General features: G+C 23.2%; 1 protein-coding gene across 2 annotated transcripts in view; it reads right to left on the bottom strand.

The window, feature by feature from the left end:
* LOC145293835 (GRIP1-associated protein 1-like) overlaps window positions 1–24,067 on the bottom strand; it is a 690,744-nt gene that overhangs the window by 421,181 nt on the left and 245,496 nt on the right. For both annotated transcript variants that reach the window (XM_080140492.1, XM_080140494.1), the window contains exon 9: window positions 5,090–5,179. In XM_080140492.1, the coding sequence (XP_079996618.1) occupies window positions 5,090–5,179 (90 nt within the window). The remainder of the gene's footprint in view (window positions 1–5,089; window positions 5,180–24,067) is intronic.

The following is a 24,067-nucleotide window of genomic DNA, read 5'->3' as shown; positions in this document are numbered from 1 at the left end:
TGAGCGAATTGGGCTACGAGACTGCCTCATCCACTATATTCACCAAACCTCTCGCCCACCAATTATCACTTTTTCAAGCATCTCAACAACTTTCTGCCTGAAAAATGCTTCAAAAGCCCCCAATGACTTCATCACTTGCAGAACTCCGGATTTCTATGCTAATAGGATAAGTAAACTTGTTTCTCGTTTTTAAAAATGTGTCGATTCTAATCGTTCTTATTTCAATCAAGTTTATTATGAAAGAAGTTATCCACTTGAACATAAAAAAGCATTATTTTTGTACAAACTTAATACAAACATCCACTAACTACATTCTGCAAGTGGACTTTTACATTTTTCTCGAATATTCGGCCATTACAGATAAAATCAGCAGTGCCAAGCTAGACACCTTCTTGCAGAAAAATACATTGCTATTTCGCTCTTTGATGCACACCATAAATAAACACTGTTTTTTTTTTTTAATTTCTTTTTACGCACGTATTTCATTCCACTTTCCACAAAAAATAAATATATATTTCAATTTGGTTTGGTTTGCACATACTCTTTTAGTTTATAAACAGGTGATCATTTCAGTTTAACTTTAAAAAAACAAAAAAAACATTGCTGTTATAGATTATTCTTCCGTTTTCTTATAGGCTGCATCATTCACATTACATATATGTCCTTTGCTTATTATGATTTGCTTATTATAATTTTGTTTATTAAGATTTTGCTTATTAGGATTTGCTTACTATGATTTTGCTTATTATGATTTGCTTATTATGATTTTGCTTAAGATTTGCTTATTATGATTTTGCTTATTATGCTTTTGCTTATTATTATTTGCTTAGGATTATAGTTTTTACAACAGCCTTATCCTTTCTTTGTACATTTGTTTCGGTTTTTACTTTGCTTGCATTTGAAAGTTAACTGCCGAACGTTGCTTTCTAAACAGGAAAAAAGTTTGTGACATAATATTCAGAATGGTAACTTTTATCACAATGGTTGATAACCCCCAAAATTTATGCTAAGAATGAAAGATTCAAAATAATTGTGTTGGCATTTTTGTCTTGAAATGTAAATATTGGTTTACTGAAATCCTTTTAAATAAATTTCTTTAGTAATGATTTGCTGCAATAAATGTACTTATTTTTATGCTGATAAAGCCATAATTATTAAAAAAATAGTGATTGATAGAGAAATAAAAACAATTCTACAGTTTGTGTTTACAAGACGAATTAAGTCGATCATGCAAAAAAGTACAGAAACTCAGAAAAACATAATTTACACTCACTTTCTTTTTATATGGAAGACATGAATTTTTATTAGTTTTAGAATTTAAAAAAAATTCTATACCTTATCATGTAATTTTGCTTGACTTTAGCTATGTTTATTTGTTGCCTATGTTTTGCTTTTTTGTTTAATCGGTGATTCTAATTAATGCTTCAATATTTTATTTAGTTTTAAATAAAACTACAAGTGCATCATAAGTGTTGAAAGGTCAATCAATTTAACTGATTAATTACACTGTCGATTTATTCATTGAAATAGTTAATAACAATTATTTATTAATTACTAGCAAGGCCACCCAGCGTTGCTCAGGACCATATAAGACAATGAGAAAAATTTTGAACATGCCTGTTATTCTTAGGATAGAGGAATTTTTGATGTCTATGTATCATTTGCCATCTTGAGCAAAAGAATATTTTACCTACCCTAGGACGGGTATTACATGTATGAAATAATTGTAACTTCACTAGGACAGGAAGTTTACAGCACGTATATAGAAATATAATTTCCTTACCTAGGGCAGGTAATGTACAAGACATATTAAAATAATGTGCAAACTTTTCTGTATGTCACAGGTAAGAGTTTGTTTTTACATCAGAGTGCTCTAGTCAAGAAGAACCTTATTTCTCATTTAAAAGTTATACTGCCCGAATATATGACATGATTTTCGGTTTTAATAACTCTTATAGATGTCACAAATAGGATTTTCTTTGTTTTTTTCATATGAGTACTATACGGCACAAGTACATCATTTTTAATATATAGATGAAACTACTCAATAATTTTACATAATTTTTTGTTGTGCCAACTTTTCCGTGTGTCACAGGTGAGAGTTTGTTTTTACATCAGAGTGATATAGTAAAGAAGCACCTTATTTCTTATATGAATGTCATACAACTCAAATATATTACATGATTTTTGGTTTTCATTACTTTTATGTACGTCGCAAGTAAAATTTCCTTTTTTTTTCATATGGGTACTGTACTATACAAGTACCTTATTTCTTGGGTAGGATACTGTACAAGTACCTTTTTTTTCTAATTTAAAAATGAAAGAACTCAATACTCAATGGAATTTTCTGTTATGCTAAATTTTCTGTACGTCATGGGTAAGAATTTGTTTTTTAATCTGGGTGCTATAGTGAAGAAGCACATTATTTTTCATATGTAAGTCATACTACTCGAATATTTAACGGGATTTACTGTTTTAATAACTTATGTACATCACAGGTAAGATATTCTTTGTTTTTTCATGTGAGTACTATACTACACAAGAACCTTATTTCTTGAGTAGGAGACTGCCCAAGTATCTTATTTCTAATATAAAGATGAAACTACTTGATGATTTTACATAAGTTATGAGTACTATACTGTCAAATTACTTATTACTTGGATAGAATTCCTTGTATACATAAATACATTAACAAAGTAAGCATTGTATGTGATTTTTGGAATATTACATCTCTAGACATAAACAGACATATACATTACATATAATTCATAATGATCAGTTAATTAGTATTGGAGTGGATCCAAGACACAAAAATATATCATCATATACACATAATCAAAATTCATAATGATCGGTTAATTAGTTTAGGAGTGAATCCAATACATACACATATATATAAACGTATACACATCCTTAAAATCCATAATGATCGGTTATTAGTTTAGAAGTGAATCTAATACGTAAAAATATATAAACATATACACATAATTAAAATTCATAATGATAGGTTAATTTAGGAGTGAATCCAATAATAGAATTATATAATCATATACACATCCTTAAAATTAATAATGATCAGTTAATTAGTTTAGGAGTGAATCCAATACATAGAAATATATAATCATATACACATAATTAAAATTCATAATGATCGAATAATCAGTTTAAGAATGAATCCAATGCATACAAATATACATATATGCATAAATAAAATTCACAATGATCGGTTAATTAGTTTAGGAGTGAATCCAATAATAGAAGTATATAATCATATACACATATTAAAATTCATAATGATCGATTAATCAGTTTCGGAGTGAATCCAATACATACAAACACACAGACATATACACATAATTAAAATTCATAATGACCGGTTAATTTGTTTAGGAATGAATTCAATACAAAATTCCATTACTGGATCTATTTACGTGATTATTGGAATGTAACAAATAAGCTGATATATAATATATCCTATATATTTGGAATATGACATTTTCGTTATGTACAGTAAAAACATTTTTCTGTATTTTTTTATATAAAAGTGTTCTTGTATAATTATTACATAACATTTAAAAGTCAAGAATATCGGAATGTAACAAAAAAAAAAAAAAAATATGGTACTCGAACCCGTAACACTCGATGACACTACGCACTGCACCAAAGAGACAACTGCTTTCATACACTTGCAAATTTACTAAATAAATAAATCTCTGTTACAGATTGTGCGCATGCACACAACGACGCCATAGGTGCTATGCTCGTCAAGTTGTCATTTCTTTCAAGTTTTTTTAATCCCTTAGCAATTGTTTTAATCGATTAAATACCTCTAATAAAATTCTGCACTCTATATGCAATCTTTTGAGCTACTGCACACCGTCAAGCAACCATCAGTCTAGGAGATACAATTTAAAAATTGGAGACACACAAACACACACACAGTGAGATTTATATATTAGATTAATCATGGTCTTCAATATTTAAATTTTTTTTGTAGGATTACACAAAACATTTAGTAATATTACATTTTACATTTACACTATCACTGTTACCTTTAAAAGAACATAAGTTTTTGCACTCATGGATGGGGGTCAAAATAGGGATAAACATTGCTTAATTCAAAGCTGATATAGTTCATTTGAGAATTTACTTTTTTTAAATTTAGCACTGACCTTAGCGTTTTCTTTTGTCATGTTCCTGAATAAATGTATAACTTTTTTTTTTATTGTTAACACCTACCATTCTTTATTTTCATAAAAATAGCAATAATAAATTCATATTCTTTTTTGTACTTAAAACAATAATTTTAGTAAAGGGGTTTTTCATTTCAATAAAATAATACATTTCCATTAAGATATATTTCAATAGATTGGATCCATTCAGTGGTCATTATTTAATGAATTAATATTGAAATGTTTAATAAACTTGGCAGATTTCTTGATTTTTTTGTTAATTTTTTTGGACGAAAAGGGTCAAAATTGTTATAAATTTAGGAATCTGACATTCCTTGCACACATACCTACTAAATATACACTTTACCTATTTTTTAAAGACAACAATCCTGTTCCAAAATTGTAACTTTCTGCTTCAGTTCTTGATAAGATGCAACAACATATCTGCAATTTAATTGACCCCTTTTTTCTTCTCTGCAACCTCTCCCTCAAACATGTGATACTGTTAATCTCAGTGATTTCTATAAATATTATTATGGCATGTGTTCTTCAGAATTGTCTGATCTATTTCCTGCTTCCTTTGTTCCAGCTCGTTTGACTCATTAGTTTAGTGGTTTCCATTAATTCACTGTTTTCATACCTCATTTTAATACAACTTCCTATTCCAGTAATTCTTTCGCAGTGTCGCAGGCTTGTGGAACTTTCTTCCTGATAACTTATCTCCCTACTAATAATCTTAATCTTTTCAAGACTAAGATCAATCGGCATCGCCTGCTTATCATTTTCCATTCTTCTTATCTTCTTCCATCAAGTGGTTTCACACCTTGTTTGGAACAATTTAAAAAAAAATATAAACGAGTAAATAAAAAATATATTTGTCATTAAAATAAATAATGCCACAGAAATAGTAGATTTACCATGTAAATCTTTGATATAATCTTCCTTTGAAGGAGAATGCAATATATTTGGTAAGTTCTCATTGTTGAGTATTTCTTCTCCCAGAGAATCTGCAAAAATATTTAAAAGCCAATTAATCATGAGTTACTTCCCCTGGAACAAGAAAAGTCATGTGTAAAATATATTGACATTCGTTAAATTCTAAAATTTAGTTTGTTTAAACGACAGGACTGCATGCAAAAATAAAATACTTTTGGAATACACTTAGAATCAATAAAGAACTTTAATACTTAGTTTTATTTTATTTTTTTTATTGTAATTAAATCCAGAAATAGCTTTCTATTTCAGAGTTTAAATATATTCAAATTATTTTTGAGTAAGAGTAAAGATGCTTCAGATCGATTTAATAAAAATTAAAAAGTGGTTAACATGTTCTTACTATCATGACATTCATATTCAAAAGGCAATTTTAATGACTTTTAATCTGACAAATAGGAAGTAAATTCTGTTTTGAATACATTTTTAAAATTACAAATCTTTTGTTTTTTATTATAATTATTGCAGCTAAGGATTAAAAGAAAGAAAAGCATATCATATCAGTAAATATAATAATCTATATAATTATAATATATATAATAATATAATAGTCGTAGTACATAATGATACAAGAAATTTTAATAACAGAATATGTGACATAAATTTAAATGTGAATAGCAAATAAAAATACATAAAATGTGTGAAAGAAGACAATATAACTGATAATAGTTCAGGTTAATTAAAGAATAATATCCAGATTGTTAACAGATGGAATAAAGAGAATAGGAATTGGCTGAGGAGAATAAATAAAATAGGCAAAGATCAATAAATGAATAGGTAATAGCTGAGTTGAGTAACAATACAAGTCAATAAGTTTCTAATTCACCATAACAATAGTTAGATAACAGAAAAGTCAACGGATGCGGTGATTAACAGAAAAGGCAGCTTAGTAATAAAGTAAAGTATAGGCAGAATAGATAATAGACATGATCACCATAGAAATACTTAATAGCTAAAGAAGAAATAACCAAGATCAGTAACAGAAGAGGAATTAGCAACGTGTGTGTGTGTGTGTGTGTGTGTGTGTGTTTATATCATATATATATGAGACAATAAGAGTGGAAAATGAAGTCACAACAACTATATGTTGGCATATATAGAATGATTCATTAATTTAATAAGTGTATACATACATTTACTTGGATGGATAAAGGGGACTCTTTATACCAAGGTATTTCGAAGCCTAATGCTTCTCATAAGAAGGGTAGAGAAGATGCTAGATAACATAATGGGGATGTGACGTCGAGCAAGAGATTCATAAGGAACAAAATAAATCAATACACTTATTGATGTGGTTTGGAGGAACTATATTGAACTCTGAGATAAGTTGTAATGTAAAAGGAGAGTATACGGGTTCTATCATAGATTAATATATATATATATTAAATCTATACATATATATATATACACACAATATTTCTATAATATTTATACATATACATATATATATAATATTTATACATATATATATTTATACATATACACATATATATTTATACATATATATATTTATACATATACACATATAATATTTATACATATATAATATTTATACATATATATACATATATAATATTTATACATATATATACATAATATTTATACATATGCATATATATATAATATTTATATATATACATATAATACTAGCCGATTTACCCGAGCTTTGCTACGGATATATTTGTATTACACAATACTAATTGGCATTCTTTTAATATTTATGTAATTACAGGTTCGAAACCAAAACTTCTGGGTAAACGACATTTCTTGTACCACTGGTAAAAATGTAAGCGAAAGTTCTACATTACGTAGAAAAAAAAAAACTGTACAGGTCCGTTTTCAGTTTGTGTTGCTCCCAAAAATGTAAATTAGGATTTTTGCGGATAAACTATGCTTGGTTGTGTATATAAAAAGTACCCCATTTTTAATAAAGGAAGGACTTTCACATAAAAATTTAATAAACAAAAGATATAGCAAAAATTGAATTACACTTGTAGATCATATCTAAAAAATAGCACGGTTCGTAAACTGCAGAAGTACTAAACAGATAAAAACACCCGCATTTTTGTACTTCTGCAATTATTTTTCTTTGAGTGACGCTGAGACATAAAGCGACACCCTCATCTCCCCCCCCCCGAAAAAAAAACCATAATTACGTTGAAACTCCCCCACACAAATATATATTATCAACTAAATCAATTATCCAGACAGGAAAACATAGGATCTTTCTCAAAAGAAAATCGAAGAAAAAAAAGTGAAAAATAAAAAAAAAACGCGTAGGACTATATCTGATATAAAAAGCATTACTTTACCTTGTTTCTTTGTCAAAGTATTATGGAAATGATAATAAAATTCAGACAGTCAAGTGAATAGTTGAAAAATGATTTTAATATCGTCCGTACGAAATACATTTTAACCTTTTGGAAAACGTGCTCACACCTTACAATGAATCAACATTTATAGCCGAGACTTTAATAGAGGGCTAACGATTGAAAATATTTTGTCGAAAAATAAAATCATCCTTAGCCTAATTATTTATTTTTTTTATCAATATTTGTAACTTTTACATTTATAGAAAATAAATAATTAAAACAACTCATTTTATCACCATATCTCTCGATTTGGTTAAAAACTATATCCGTTCATAACCGGAAGTGAAATATCAGTGAAAATTACTTAAAATGTGCCAGTTTAGCAAATAGTACAAAATAAATTAAAATAATTTAATAAAATTAACTTTAAATAATACTCATAAATAAGAAAATTACATCAATTACATTACTATAATCAGTAATGTAATTGAGCGAATTATTTAAAAATATTTTTTTAATATAATATGCAAATTAGATTAGTTCTATTATGTACATTGCTTTCAATATAGTGTATATGTATTGATCGTTATTCTATTTATTTATATAAAACATCTTATAGCAAATAAAATTTATATACATAACCGTTTTCAGCAGGAAGTTTTGTATATATTAATCAAATTGTGAATAAACAAACAAACAGACAGGATTACGTATTTATATATATAATAGATTTATATGTATACATATATATATACTATCTATATATATACATACATATATATATATAATATTTATATATATACATATATATATACTATCTATATATATACATACATATATATATATAATATTTATATATATACATATATATAATATTTATATCCCGTGGTTATATCATATCATATATCTATATAATATACATACTACATATAATATACATATAATACATATATATAATATACATATAATAGATACATATATATAATATACATATATATACATAATATATATATATCTTATATACCTGTAATTAAGACACCTTTATATCTTATATACCTATATATATATATATATATATATATATATATATATATAAATAAATATTATACATATATATAATATACATATATATGTATACATAATATACATGTATATAATATACATATATATGTATAAATAATATACATGTATATAATATACATATATATGTATGAATAATATACATATATATAATATATATATGTATAAATAATATACATATATATAATATATATATGTATAAATAATATACATATATATAATATATATATGTATAAATAATATACATATATATAATATATATATATATATATAATATACATATATATAATATATATATATATAATATACATATATATATAATATACATACATATATATATAATATACCTATTTATATATATAATATAAATACATGTATATATATTATATACATATATAGATAATTTACATATAATATACATATATATAATATTCATATATATAAAATATACATATATATATAAAATATACATATAATATACATATATATATACATATATAATACACATATAACATATATATAATATACATATAACATATAATATATATATACATATACCGTATATATAATATACATATGCATATAACATATATATAATATACATATAACATAATATACATATAATATATATAATATTCATATACGTATAACATATTTATAATAGACATGCAACATATAATATACATATAACATATATATAATATACATATATATATAATATACATATAATATATATAATATATAATATACATATACTATATATACCATATACACATATGTAAAATACATATATATATAATATGCATATAATATATAATATACATATACTATATATAAAATATACACATAATACATATAATATGCATATAATATATAATATACATATACTATATATATAATATACACATAATACATATATAATATATATATATTATACACATAATACATATATAATATATATATATTATACACATAATACATATATATAATATACACATAATACATATATATAATATACACATAATACATATATATAATATATATATTATACATATAATACATATATATGATATATATATAATATACACATAATACATATATATAATATACACATATTACATATATATAATATATATTATACATATAATACATATATATAAAATATACACATAATACATATATATGATATATATATAATATACACATAATACACAGATATAATATATATAATGTACACATAATACATAGATATAATATATAATATACACATAACCCATATATATTACATATAATATATATATATAAAACATATAATATATATAATATATACATAACATATAATATATATATAACATATATATATATATAATATAACATATAATATATATATAATATATATAATATATAATATATTTATAACATATATATAATATATATAACATATGATATATATAACATAATATATATACCATAATATATATATATAATATATATAAATATAACATATATATATAATATATATATAACATAATATATATATATATAATATATATAGCACAATATATATATAACATAATATATATATAATATATATACGATATAAAATATATATATAACATAATATATATATAATATATATACGATATATAATATATATACAATATATATATACAATTTATATATAATATATATATATAAAATATATGCAATATATATAATATATATGTATAATATATACGCAATATATATACATTATATATATAATATATATGCAATATATATAATATAAATACAATATATATATATATAATATATATATGCAATATATATATAATATATAGATAATATATATATTATATATATGTATAATATATATGCAATATAATATATATATAATATATATGCAATATAATATATATATAATATATATGCAATATAATATATATGCAATATATATATAATATATATACAATATATATATAATATATATATACAATATATATATATAATATACATGCAATATATATATAATATACATGCTATATATATATAATATACATGCTATATATATATATATAATATACATGCTATATATATATATATAATATACATGCTATATATATATATATATAATATACATGCAATATATATATATATATAATATACATGCAATATATATATAAATAATATACATGCTATATATATATAAATAATATACATGCTATATATATATATATAATATACATGCTATATATATATATATAATATACATGCAATATATATATATATAATATACATGCAATATATATATATAATATACATGCAATATATATATAATATACATGCAATATATATATAATATACATGCAATATATATATATATAATATACATGCAATATATATATATATATATAATATACATGAAATATATATATATACATAATATACATGCAATATATATATATATATACATAATATACATGCAATATATATATATATATACATAATATACATGCAATATATATATAAACATAATATACATGCAATATATATATATACATAATATATATGCAATATATATATATACATAATATATATGCAATATATATATATAATATATATGCAATATATATATAATATATATGCAATATATATATAATATATATGCAATATATATATAATATATATGCAATATATATATATAATATATATGCAATATATATATATAATATATATGCAATATATATATATAATATATATGCAATATATATATATAATATATATGCAATATATATATATATAATATATATGAAATATATATATATAATATATATGCAATATATATATATAATATATATGCAATATATATGATATATATAATATATATATATAATATATATACAATATATATATATATAATATATATACAATATATATATATATAATATATATACAATATATATAATATATATACAATATATATATATATAATATATATGCAATATATATACAATATATATATATATATATATATGATATATATGCAATATATATATATACAATATATATATAATATATATGCAATATATATATATAATATACATTTTTTTTTTTTACATAGGCATCACCACATTATCAAGGCCAAGAGGCCACTCAAGGATAAGGGTTAAAGAGTGTACAGTAGAAATTGGACATTATAGTAATCATTAGTAATGAAAATTTGGTAAAGTTGATAACTTATATGGAACGGCTCATCAAGAACTTATTTACGTTAGACTTGAAGACAACCATATTGTAGTCAGCCAGAAAGAAGGAAAACGGAAGACAATTCCACAGGCGTGCAGTTCTAAGAAAAAAGCTTTGTTCATGGAATCTATGTTTAGGTTTAGGCACAGATAAAGAGTGGGGGGATTATTGATAGTGTTTACAGCTAGACGAGTGTTTCTTGTGAAAGTTTGGCGAGGGGGGACCATAGATTGAAGCTCATTCGAACACTGTCCATGAAAATAACGATACATCAGAGACAAACTCGCAACATCTCTTCTGTGAGATAAAGGTTGCAAGGAAGAGAAAAGGACATCTCCTGCGAGGCTACGAAGTCTATTTTGAACTCTATCAAGGCAGGCCAAGTCCTTTCTAGCAGCTCCTGCCAAGATGTGGCAACAGTATTCCATCCTTGGACGTACCTGGCTCTTATATAGATAGAGAATAGCATCAGCAGTGAGATATCTACTGGATCGATAGAAAGATCCCACCATTTTTCCAGCGGCCTTGGCAACAGATTTGATGTACGTGTTCCATTTAAGATCAGGAGTAATGGTGAAGCCAAGAAGTTTGTCAAAACTTGAGGCCTCCTGAAGACGAGAGCCATTCATTTCAATTGATGTCAGATGTGGATCAGAATGTTGATGATGTAAAGAGAGAAGCTTGGTTTTAGATGCATTAAAAGTAACCAGCCATTCTTTACCCCATTGTACTACGTGCTCAAGATCAGAGGAGAAAGAATTGGAGAGAACTTGGTCGTTTACTGTCTTAGATATGCTACCATAAATGGTAGTGTCGTCAGCATAGATGTCTACAAATGATGTAAGGATGTGATTTGGAAGATCATTAATGTAGATCAGGAAAAGAGTTGGGCCCAGGATGGACCCCTGAGGGACACCGGCATTAATACCGTGAGCTTCAGATTTTTGACCCTCAACTACTACTCTTATGAACCTATCAGAAAGAAATGATTAAATAATTGAGAAGACATTTCCAGCAATACCATAGCAAGAGATCTTATGAAGTAAACCTTTATGCCATACCCATAAACATGCAAAATATATATATAATATAACGCAATACATATATATAATATATATGCAATATATATAATATATATGCAATATATATATATAATATATATGCAATATATATATATAATATATATGCAATATATATATATATAATATATATGCAATATATATATATAATATATACACAATATATATATATAATATATAAACAATATATATATATAATATATACACAATATATATATATAATATATACACAATATATATATATAATATATACACAATATATATATATAATATATACACAATATATATATATAATATATATATAATATATACACAATATATATATATAATATATACACAATATATATATATAATATATACACAATATATATATATAATATATATACAATATATATATATAATATATATATAATATATAATATATATATAATATATATACAATATATATATACAATATATATATATAATATATATACAATATATATATACAATATATATACAATATATATATACAATATATAAACAATATATATATACAATATATAAACAATATATATATACAATATATAAACAATATATATATACAATATATAAACAATATATATATATAATATATATACAATATATATATATAATATATATACAATATATATATATAATATATATACAATATATATATATAACATATATACAATATATATATAATATATATACAATATATATATAATATATATACAATATATATATATAATATATATACAATATATATATATAATATATATACAATATATATATATAATATATATACAATATATATATATAATATATATACAATATATATATATATAATATATATACAATATATATATATAATATATATACAATATATATATAATATATATACAATATATATATATAATATATATACAATATATATATATATAATATATATACAATATATATACATAATACATATACAATATATATATATAATATATATACAATATATATACATAATACATATATACAATATATATATATAATATATATACGGTTAAACGCGAAAAAAAAAAAAAAAAAAAAAAAAAAAAAAAATTCGTAATTTCACTTAATTTTATTTTTATTTTACTTATTTACTGTATTTTATCATTATCTATTTTTAGACTCCATTTTATCACCTCCTATTCTTATTTTTAGATACCATCTTTTAAGTTACTGCGCTATTTTATCCCAATTCCATTATTTCTAATTTAAAAAAAAAAAAAAAAAAAAAAAAACGATTCTTTCGTAATCTCGTGTCATTTTATTTATTTAATCTATCACCGCTATATTTCCAAACACAATTTTTAATCTCTACGATATTTTATCTTTTAGACGTAATCCACTACACTAGTTTACTCTAATTAGTTCTTCTCTCATAAAATGTATATACATGTATATATAACATCTAATTTACATAAGGAAAACACGCTGCTCTCCCCCATCATTATATATAGCCCCAATCCTCCGACTCTCTCGTCAATGACCATCCCTCTTGAAGAAGCCCGCATAAATCGGGCTAAACGTTGAGTATCCAGGTCCTTCCACCTCCATTTTATTTCATATCGTCGGATTTAATCCAGCTCAACAATCATAATATATATACAATATATATACATAATACATATATACAATATATATATATATATATACAATATATATATATAATATATATGCAATATTTATATATAAAATATATATATACAAGATATATATATATAATATATATATACAATATATATATAATATAATATATATGCAATATATATATAAAATATATATATGCAATATATATATAAAATATATATATGCAATATATATATATAATATATATATACAATATATATATAATAATATATATGCAATATATATATATAAAATATATATATACAATATATATATATAAAATATATATATATACAATATATATATAATATATATGCAATATATATATATAAAATATATATATACAATATATATATAAAATATATATATATACAATATATATATATAATATATATGCAATATATATATACAATATACATATACAATATATATATAAAATATATATATATACAATATATATATATAATATATATGCAATATATATATACAATATACATATACAATATATATATAATATAATATATATGCAATATATATATATAAAATATATATATACAATATATATATATATATAATATATAATATATATATACAATATATAATATAATATATATATACAATATATATATATAATATATATACAATATATATATATAATATATATACAATATATATATACAATATATATACAATATATATATACAATATATATATATAATATATATATAATATATATATACAATATACAATATATATACAATATATATATAATATATATAATATATATATATATATACAATATATATATGTGATATATATACAATATATATAATATATATACAATATATATATATGTACAATATATATAATATATATACAATATATATATAATATATGTACAATATATATATAATATATATACAATATATATATATAATATATATACATATATATATAATATATATACAATATATATATATACAATATATATTTACAATATATATATATACAATATATATATATGATATATATACAATATATATATAATATATATATAATATATATACAATATGTATAATATATATATATATATATATATAATATATATACAATATATATAATATATATATATAATATATATACAATATATATAATATATATATATATAATATATATACAATATATATATAATATATATATACAATATATATAATATATATACAATATATATATATAATATATATATAATATATATAAATAATATATATACAATATATATAATATATATATAATATATCTATATACAATATATCTATATATAATATATATACAATATATATATGTAATATATATACTATATATAATATATATACAATATATACATAATATATATACAATATATACATAATATATATACAATATATATATAATATATATACAATATATATATAATATATATACAATATATATATAATATATATACAATATATATATAATATATATACAATATATATATAATATATATACAATATATATATAATATATATACAATATATATATAATATATATACAATATATATATATACAATATATATAATATATATAATATATATACAATATATATATAATATATACAATATATAATATATATACAATATATATATATAATATATATACAATATATATATATATTATATATAAATTATATATAAAATATATATAATATACATACAATATACATACAATATATATATATAATATATGTACAATATATATATAATATATATACAATATATATATAATATATAAACAATATATATATAATATATATGCAATATATATATATAATATATATACAATATATATATATATAATATATACCCAATATATATATATATAATATATACCCAATATATATATATATAATATATACCCAATATATATATAATATATACCCAATATATATATAATATATATACAATATATATATAATATATACACAATATATATATATATGTATACACAATATATATATATATGTATACACAATATATATATATATGTATACACAATATATATATGTATACACAATATATATATATACAATATATATATATATACAATATATATATATGTATATATATACAATATATATATATATATGTACAATATATATAAATATATATGTATGTATATATATAATGTATGTACAATATATATATATATATATACAATATATATATATTATGTATGTACAGTATATATATACAATATATATAAAATATATATATATATATACAATATATATATATAATATATATACAATATATATACATACAATATATATATATACAATATATATACAATATATATATACGATATATATATACAATATATATACAATATATATATATATATACAATATATATACAGTATATAATAATATATATACAATATATATACAGTATATAATAATATATATACAATATAACTATATACAATATATATATATATATAATATATACAATTAAATATATATATATGCATTGTATATATATTATATATATATTTAAAATATATATATACATAATATATATATAATATATATATATACAACATATATATATATATATATACATACAACATATATATATATATACAACATATATATATATATACATACAACATATATATATACAATATATATATACATATATATACATACAACATATATATATATACAACATATATATATATATACATACAACATATATATATACAATATATATATACATAATATATACAATACATATAATATATACAATATATATATACATAATATATACAATACATATAATATATACAATATATATATATATATAATATATACAATACATATAATATATACAATATATATATATATACAATATATACAATATATACAATATATATATATATAATATATACAATATATATATATACAATATATACAATATATACAATATATATATAATATATACAATATATATATATATACAATATATACACTTGTGCCCGATATTATTCATACCCCTCGGATCTTTGAGATTTCTATAAGAATATTGCTCAAACCAGAAGGTAGACAATATTAAAGGGATTTCAAACAATAAATCAAGCATAAGCATTCAATTTAAACTCAACAAATAAATAAATTATGCAAGTTTGAAACATTATACAAAGAAAAACAATAATGGCACTAGTTCAAAATTATTCATACCTCTCTTACTAATAGTCAATAGCATGCCCTTTATTCTTAATAACTGCCTGTAACCGTTTTGGATATTTATCAACAAGGTTTTTACAAGCATCAACACTGATTTTTGACCATTCTTCAATGCAGAAGTTCTCCAAATCCCTCAAATTTCTAGGTTTCCGCTTTTTAACCTCAGTTTTCAATATGTGCCAGAGGTTTTCGATAGGGTTCAGGTCGGGACTCTGGCTAGGCCATTCCAAAACATTAATTTGATTATCCTCAAACCATTTCTTGACTATTTTGGCAGTATGTTTTGGATCATTATCCTGTTGAAGGACCCAGTTTGGTCCTAAATCGAGCTTCTCCGCATCCTGTCTAATGTTTTTCTGGAGTATCTCCAAATATTGCCCCTTCTTCATGGTTCCATCTATCTTGACCAAACTACCTGGGCCACTAGCCGAAAAGGAGCCCCAAAACATTAGACTACCACCACCATGTTTCACCGTGGGTATGGTGTTCTTTGAGTTGTAAGCTTCTCCTTTCTTCCTCCAAACGTAAGAAGCATCCATATGGCCAAACAATTCAATTTTTGTTTCGTCAGTCCACAAAATACTTGAGAAAACGGACTCTGGAGAGTTCACATGGGTCCTAGAAAACTTTAGACGTGCTGCAAGGTGTTTTCCGGTGTGCAATGGAGTCCTTCTTGGTCTTCTTCCTTTCAGACCATTTTCATGCAGAGTCCTTTGCAATGTTTGCCTTGATATTTTTATGCCAGAAGACTCCAGATTTTCTAAAATGTCCTTAGTAGTGGTGGTTGAATTTGCATTAACACTTCTTACAATATTCCTGGTGGCTCTAGCAAACAGTTTCCTTTTCCTTCCTCTACCAATCAAGTTGCTTGTTGTGTGGTGGCTCTGGAATTTTTTGATGATGCTCTGTACTGTTGCTGTAGGGACCTCACATTTCTTGGAAATTGACTTGTAACCTAAACTATCCTTATGTGAATTCACAATTTTAGTCCTAAGATCATTACTAAGCTATTTTTTCTTCCCCATTCTAATAATTTTTATTCTTTTATTGGTTTTCAGTTGATATCATTTTAATTTCTGAAAAATGCAAAAAACGAAATGAAATTAATCAAAGGTTGTATAAAAGCATTCAAAATAAGAATCAAACAGGAAACAAACAGTCAGAAACTCGATTAATACTGAAAAAATAAGGGGGTATGATTATTTTTGAACATTGCAGATTTTATAAATAGCTGTATATTTCTTTTATTACAAGTATCCCGAGATTTTAAAATGACGAAAATGATCAGAAGAGGTTTATTAAGAATATGTATCAATATGGACGTAAACAATAAATTCTTACAAAGTTACACCTAATAAACTCAATTTTCAAGGGGGGGTATGAATAATATCGGGCACAAGTGTATATATATATATATATATATATATATATACAATATATACAATATATATATATAATATATACAATATATATATACAATATATACAATATATATATACAATATATACAATATATATATATAATATATACAATATATATATACAATATATACAATATATATATACAATATATACAATATATATATACAATATATACAATATATACAATATATATATAATATATACAATATATATATAATATATACAATATATATATATATATATATACAATATATATATATATACAATATATATATACAATATATATATATATACAATATATATATATACAATATATATATATATATACAATATATATATACAATATATATATATACAATATATATATATACAATATATATATATACAGTATATATGTATATAATATATATATATATAATATATAGAATATATATATAATATATACAATATATATAATGTATATACAATATATATATATATAATGTATATAAAATATATACATATATAATGTATATAAAAAATATACATATATAATGTATATAAAATATATATATACATATAATGTATATAAAATATATACATATATAATGTATATAAAATATATACATATATAATGTATATACATATATATATACATATAATGTATATAAAATATATACATATATAATGTATATACATATATATACACATATATATACATATATAATATATATATACATATATAATATATATACATATATATATACATATATAATATATATACATATATATATACATATATAATATATATACATATATATATACATATATAATATATATACATATATAATATATATACGTATATATACATATATAATATATATACATATATATACATATATAATATATATACATATACATATATAATATATATACACATATATATATATACATATATAATCTATATACATATATATATATATACACATAATATATATAATATCTTCTGTAAAGTCTGTGGCAACCGAAACATGCGTAACTGATAAAAACGCTAATAAAAAATAGTATTAAGCACTTTCTCAGGTTTTTATCAATTACAATTTTCCTATATATATATATGTATATATATGTATATATAAAATACATAAGATATATATACAAAACATATATTATATATATAATATAAATATAATGTATATATAATATATATGTTTTGTCAAGCTTCTGGGCTTGACCTTTACTCCTGATATTAAATGGAACACGTACATCAAATCTGTTCCCAAGGCCGCTGGAAAAATGGTGGGATCTTTCTTTTATCCAGTAGATATCACACTGCTGATGCAATTCTCTAAGAGCCAGGTACATCCAAGGATGGAAGACTATTGCCACATCTGGGCAGGAGCTGCTAGAAAGGACTTGTCCTGCCTTGATAGAGTTCAAAATAGACTCCATAGCCTTTAAGGAGATGTCCTTTTCTCTTCCCTGCAACCTCTATCTCATAGAAGAGATATTACGAGTTTGTCTCTGATATATCGTTATTTTCATGTAAGTGTTCGACTGAGCTTCAGTCTATGGTCCCCCCTCACTAAACTTTCACAAGAAACACTCGTCTAGATGCAATCACTCATAATAATTTCCCTCACTCTTTATCTGTGCCTAAACTTAAACCTAGATTCCATGAACAAAGCTTCTTTCTTAAAACTGCACGCCTGTGGAATCGGCTTCGGTTTTCCTACTTTCCGGCTGACTACAATATGGTTGTCTTCAAGTCTAACGTAAGCAAGTTCTTGATGAGCTGTTCCATATAAGTTAACATATTTACTGAATTTCCATTTACTAATGATTATGATATTGTCCAATTTCTACTGTGCAATCTTTCACCCTTATCCTCGAGTGGCCTCTTGGCCTTGATAATGTGCCGATTCCTCTGTAAAAAAAAAATATATATACATATATAATGTATACATAATATATATATGATGTATATATACGATATATATAATATATATGTATATATAATATATATATATATATATATATATATATATATATATATATGTATAATATATGTATAATAAATATATATATATATATATATATATATAGATATATATGTATAATATATATATCTATAATATAAAGCTGTGTGTGTGTGTGTGCGTGTGTGTGGGTGTGTATGTGTCTGGTCACGAATAGGTTCCTATATGATTGACTATTTTAAAAAACTGATTACATATAATGATAGAAGATGTATCGAGACACAGGACTGGGTATGCTTGATCTGGCAGAACGGTGATTCATTAAAATTGTGGCGTCTGCGTTCGCGCCTGGTCCACAAAGTATGGAAATAAAAAAATAAACAATTAAAAAAAAACGTTTAGAAGTGTTTTTGATATAGATGTATATAAGAGTACTTTGATAAGTATGTTTTAACTTAAATAGGGATGATATAATAAAATTGTGGGGCTTGTGTTCGCGCCTGGCCTCCATAGAAGTGAAATAGACAAAAACTTTAATAAAGACTTTTCATATCTATCTGCGTAAGTATACTTTGATAATTATGTTTCAGTTTGAAGAAATATGGTATAACAAAATTATGGGGTGTTCGTTCGCACTTGACCTCCATAGAATGGAAATATGTCACAAATTTTAACGTTTTTATACATACATATATATATATATATATATATATATATAATTTTAATTTTATAAATATAATCTATTAAATAATTTATAATATATAAAAATTTATAATATATAAATATAATCTATTAAATAATTTAATATAATCAAATTTTAACGTTTATATACGACGAAATATATATATATATATATATATATTTCGTCGTAGGCAAATTTCTCGTATCCGAGAATTTCAGTTTCCTCTTCCCTCAGTGTTTGGATCACAGATGGCTTCTCAGACCAATCTGAGCGTGGAATTTGCATGGGCAGAGAAGGCAAGCAATGCTTAGCAGGAGGCGTTGTTCTCCAGCACGATTTTTTCTTGTCTGCCTCTTGATCTCCACCAGTCTTCTTCTTTCTGCCTCGTATCCTTTGGTACCATGTATGATGGATTGGCGCCATAGGCACCGATCCTGAGATGTTGTTTCCCAGATGTGAAGATCAAATCCGGTGTTTTTCAGGGTGGATTTGAGTTTATATCGCAGTAGAGGGCGACCGATAGGTCTTTTTCCTGTGGCTAGCTCCGAGTACAGGGTTTGTCGAGGGAGTCTGTTTTCATCCATTCTTAGGATATGCCCCAATCAATGGAGTCTGTGCCTCATGGTGGTGGCCTCAATACTGCAGCTGTTTGCTCTCTCAAGAACGCTTGTGTTGGTTACATAGTCATACCATTTGATGTTCAGTATAGCTCGAAGCTTTTGTTGGTGGAATTTTTCGAGTTTAATGAGATCACTTTGGTATATAGTCCAGATCTCACACCCATACAGAAGCGTAGGTATAACAATCATGTGGTATACTATGAGTTTAGTTTTTATTGAAAGATGTTTATTATTGAAGACGCACTTCGTCAGTTTACCGAAAGCTCCATAGGCGAGGCCAATTCGGCTTTCTTTTTCATTCTCATTTGAGAACTTTTCTGATATTATGCTACCGAGATATGGAAATTGATCTACTTGCTTAAGAGGAGTGTCAGTTATATGAATGCTTAGGTCCTGTAAGATGGTATTGGGTACTGGTGGTACTAACACTTTTGTCTTACCAATATTAACAGAGAGTCGAAGTGATGGTAGGCTGCCATGAAGTTGTTTACGGATCTCTGGATGTCTTCCTTGGAATGGCTAAGGACCATGTTGTCATCTGCATATTGAAGCTCTGTGAGGTGTTGTAATTTCACAAGGCTTTGAGATTTTAGTCTAGCAGGCTTGAAAAGTCCCCCATCTTAACGGTACCTAATGTCCACCCCCGGGTTATCTGGGGGAAGTTCGTGCATCACTGCAGCAAGATATAAGGAAAAGAGGGTAGGTGCAAGAACACAACCTTGTTTTAGTCCACAGGTAACTGGAAACTTTTTTGTTTCCTTGTCTTGGTGCGATACATATCTTGACATGCCTTCGTGCAGTGCCTGGATGCATTCTACAAAGTGGATTGGGCAACCAAATTGCTTGAGAACGTTCCACATTGCATCTCTTAGAACGCTATTGAATGCTTTTTGCAGGTCATAAAATACAAGATAGAGGGGTTTCTGTTGTTCCCTGCTTTTCTCCTGAAGCTGTCTCGCACAGAAAATCATATCTATTGTTCCCCAAGAGGCACGGAAGCCGCACTGAGATTCAGGGAGGACGGATTCCATGACTTGCAGCAAACGATTCAGTAGTATGCGAGCAAAGATTTTTCCCATAATGGACAAAAGGGCAATTCCACGGTAATTGCCACATGATTTTTGGTCACCCTTTTGAAGATGGTTACTATTACTACGTCTCAGATCCTTTGGTACTTGACGTTCTTCCCACACCTTAAGAATGAAAGTGACTAGTCTTGTTTTCAGATGTTGTCCACCATGGTGGATAAGTTCGAAGGGGATATTATCAGGCCCTGGGGCTTTATTGACTTTCATTTGCTCCATCACAATTAGAAATTCTGTAAATGATGGTGATGCATTCATCCATAATTGCGCTGGGTACTGTGGGACCATTTTGAGAAAGTCTTCATCTGTACAAGATTATTTATTGAGTAGAGTGGCAAAATGCTCCTTCCAACGATCCAGAATTGATCGTGGATTGTTGAGAATGATGGCATTGTCTGCTGCAAGGAGTGTTCTGATGGAGGATCTATGGGGCTAAAAATTTGTTTTATACCAGCATGGAAATTTCTAAGGTTGTGGGCTTCTGCAAAACCC

Source organism: Euprymna scolopes, chromosome 15 (genome assembly GCF_053919585.1).
Source record: "Euprymna scolopes isolate OS-2025 chromosome 15, ASM5391958v1, whole genome shotgun sequence".
NCBI classification, from domain to species: domain Eukaryota; kingdom Metazoa; phylum Mollusca; class Cephalopoda; order Sepiida; family Sepiolidae; genus Euprymna; species Euprymna scolopes.
This window is presented reverse-complemented; position numbering and strand designations above follow the sequence as displayed.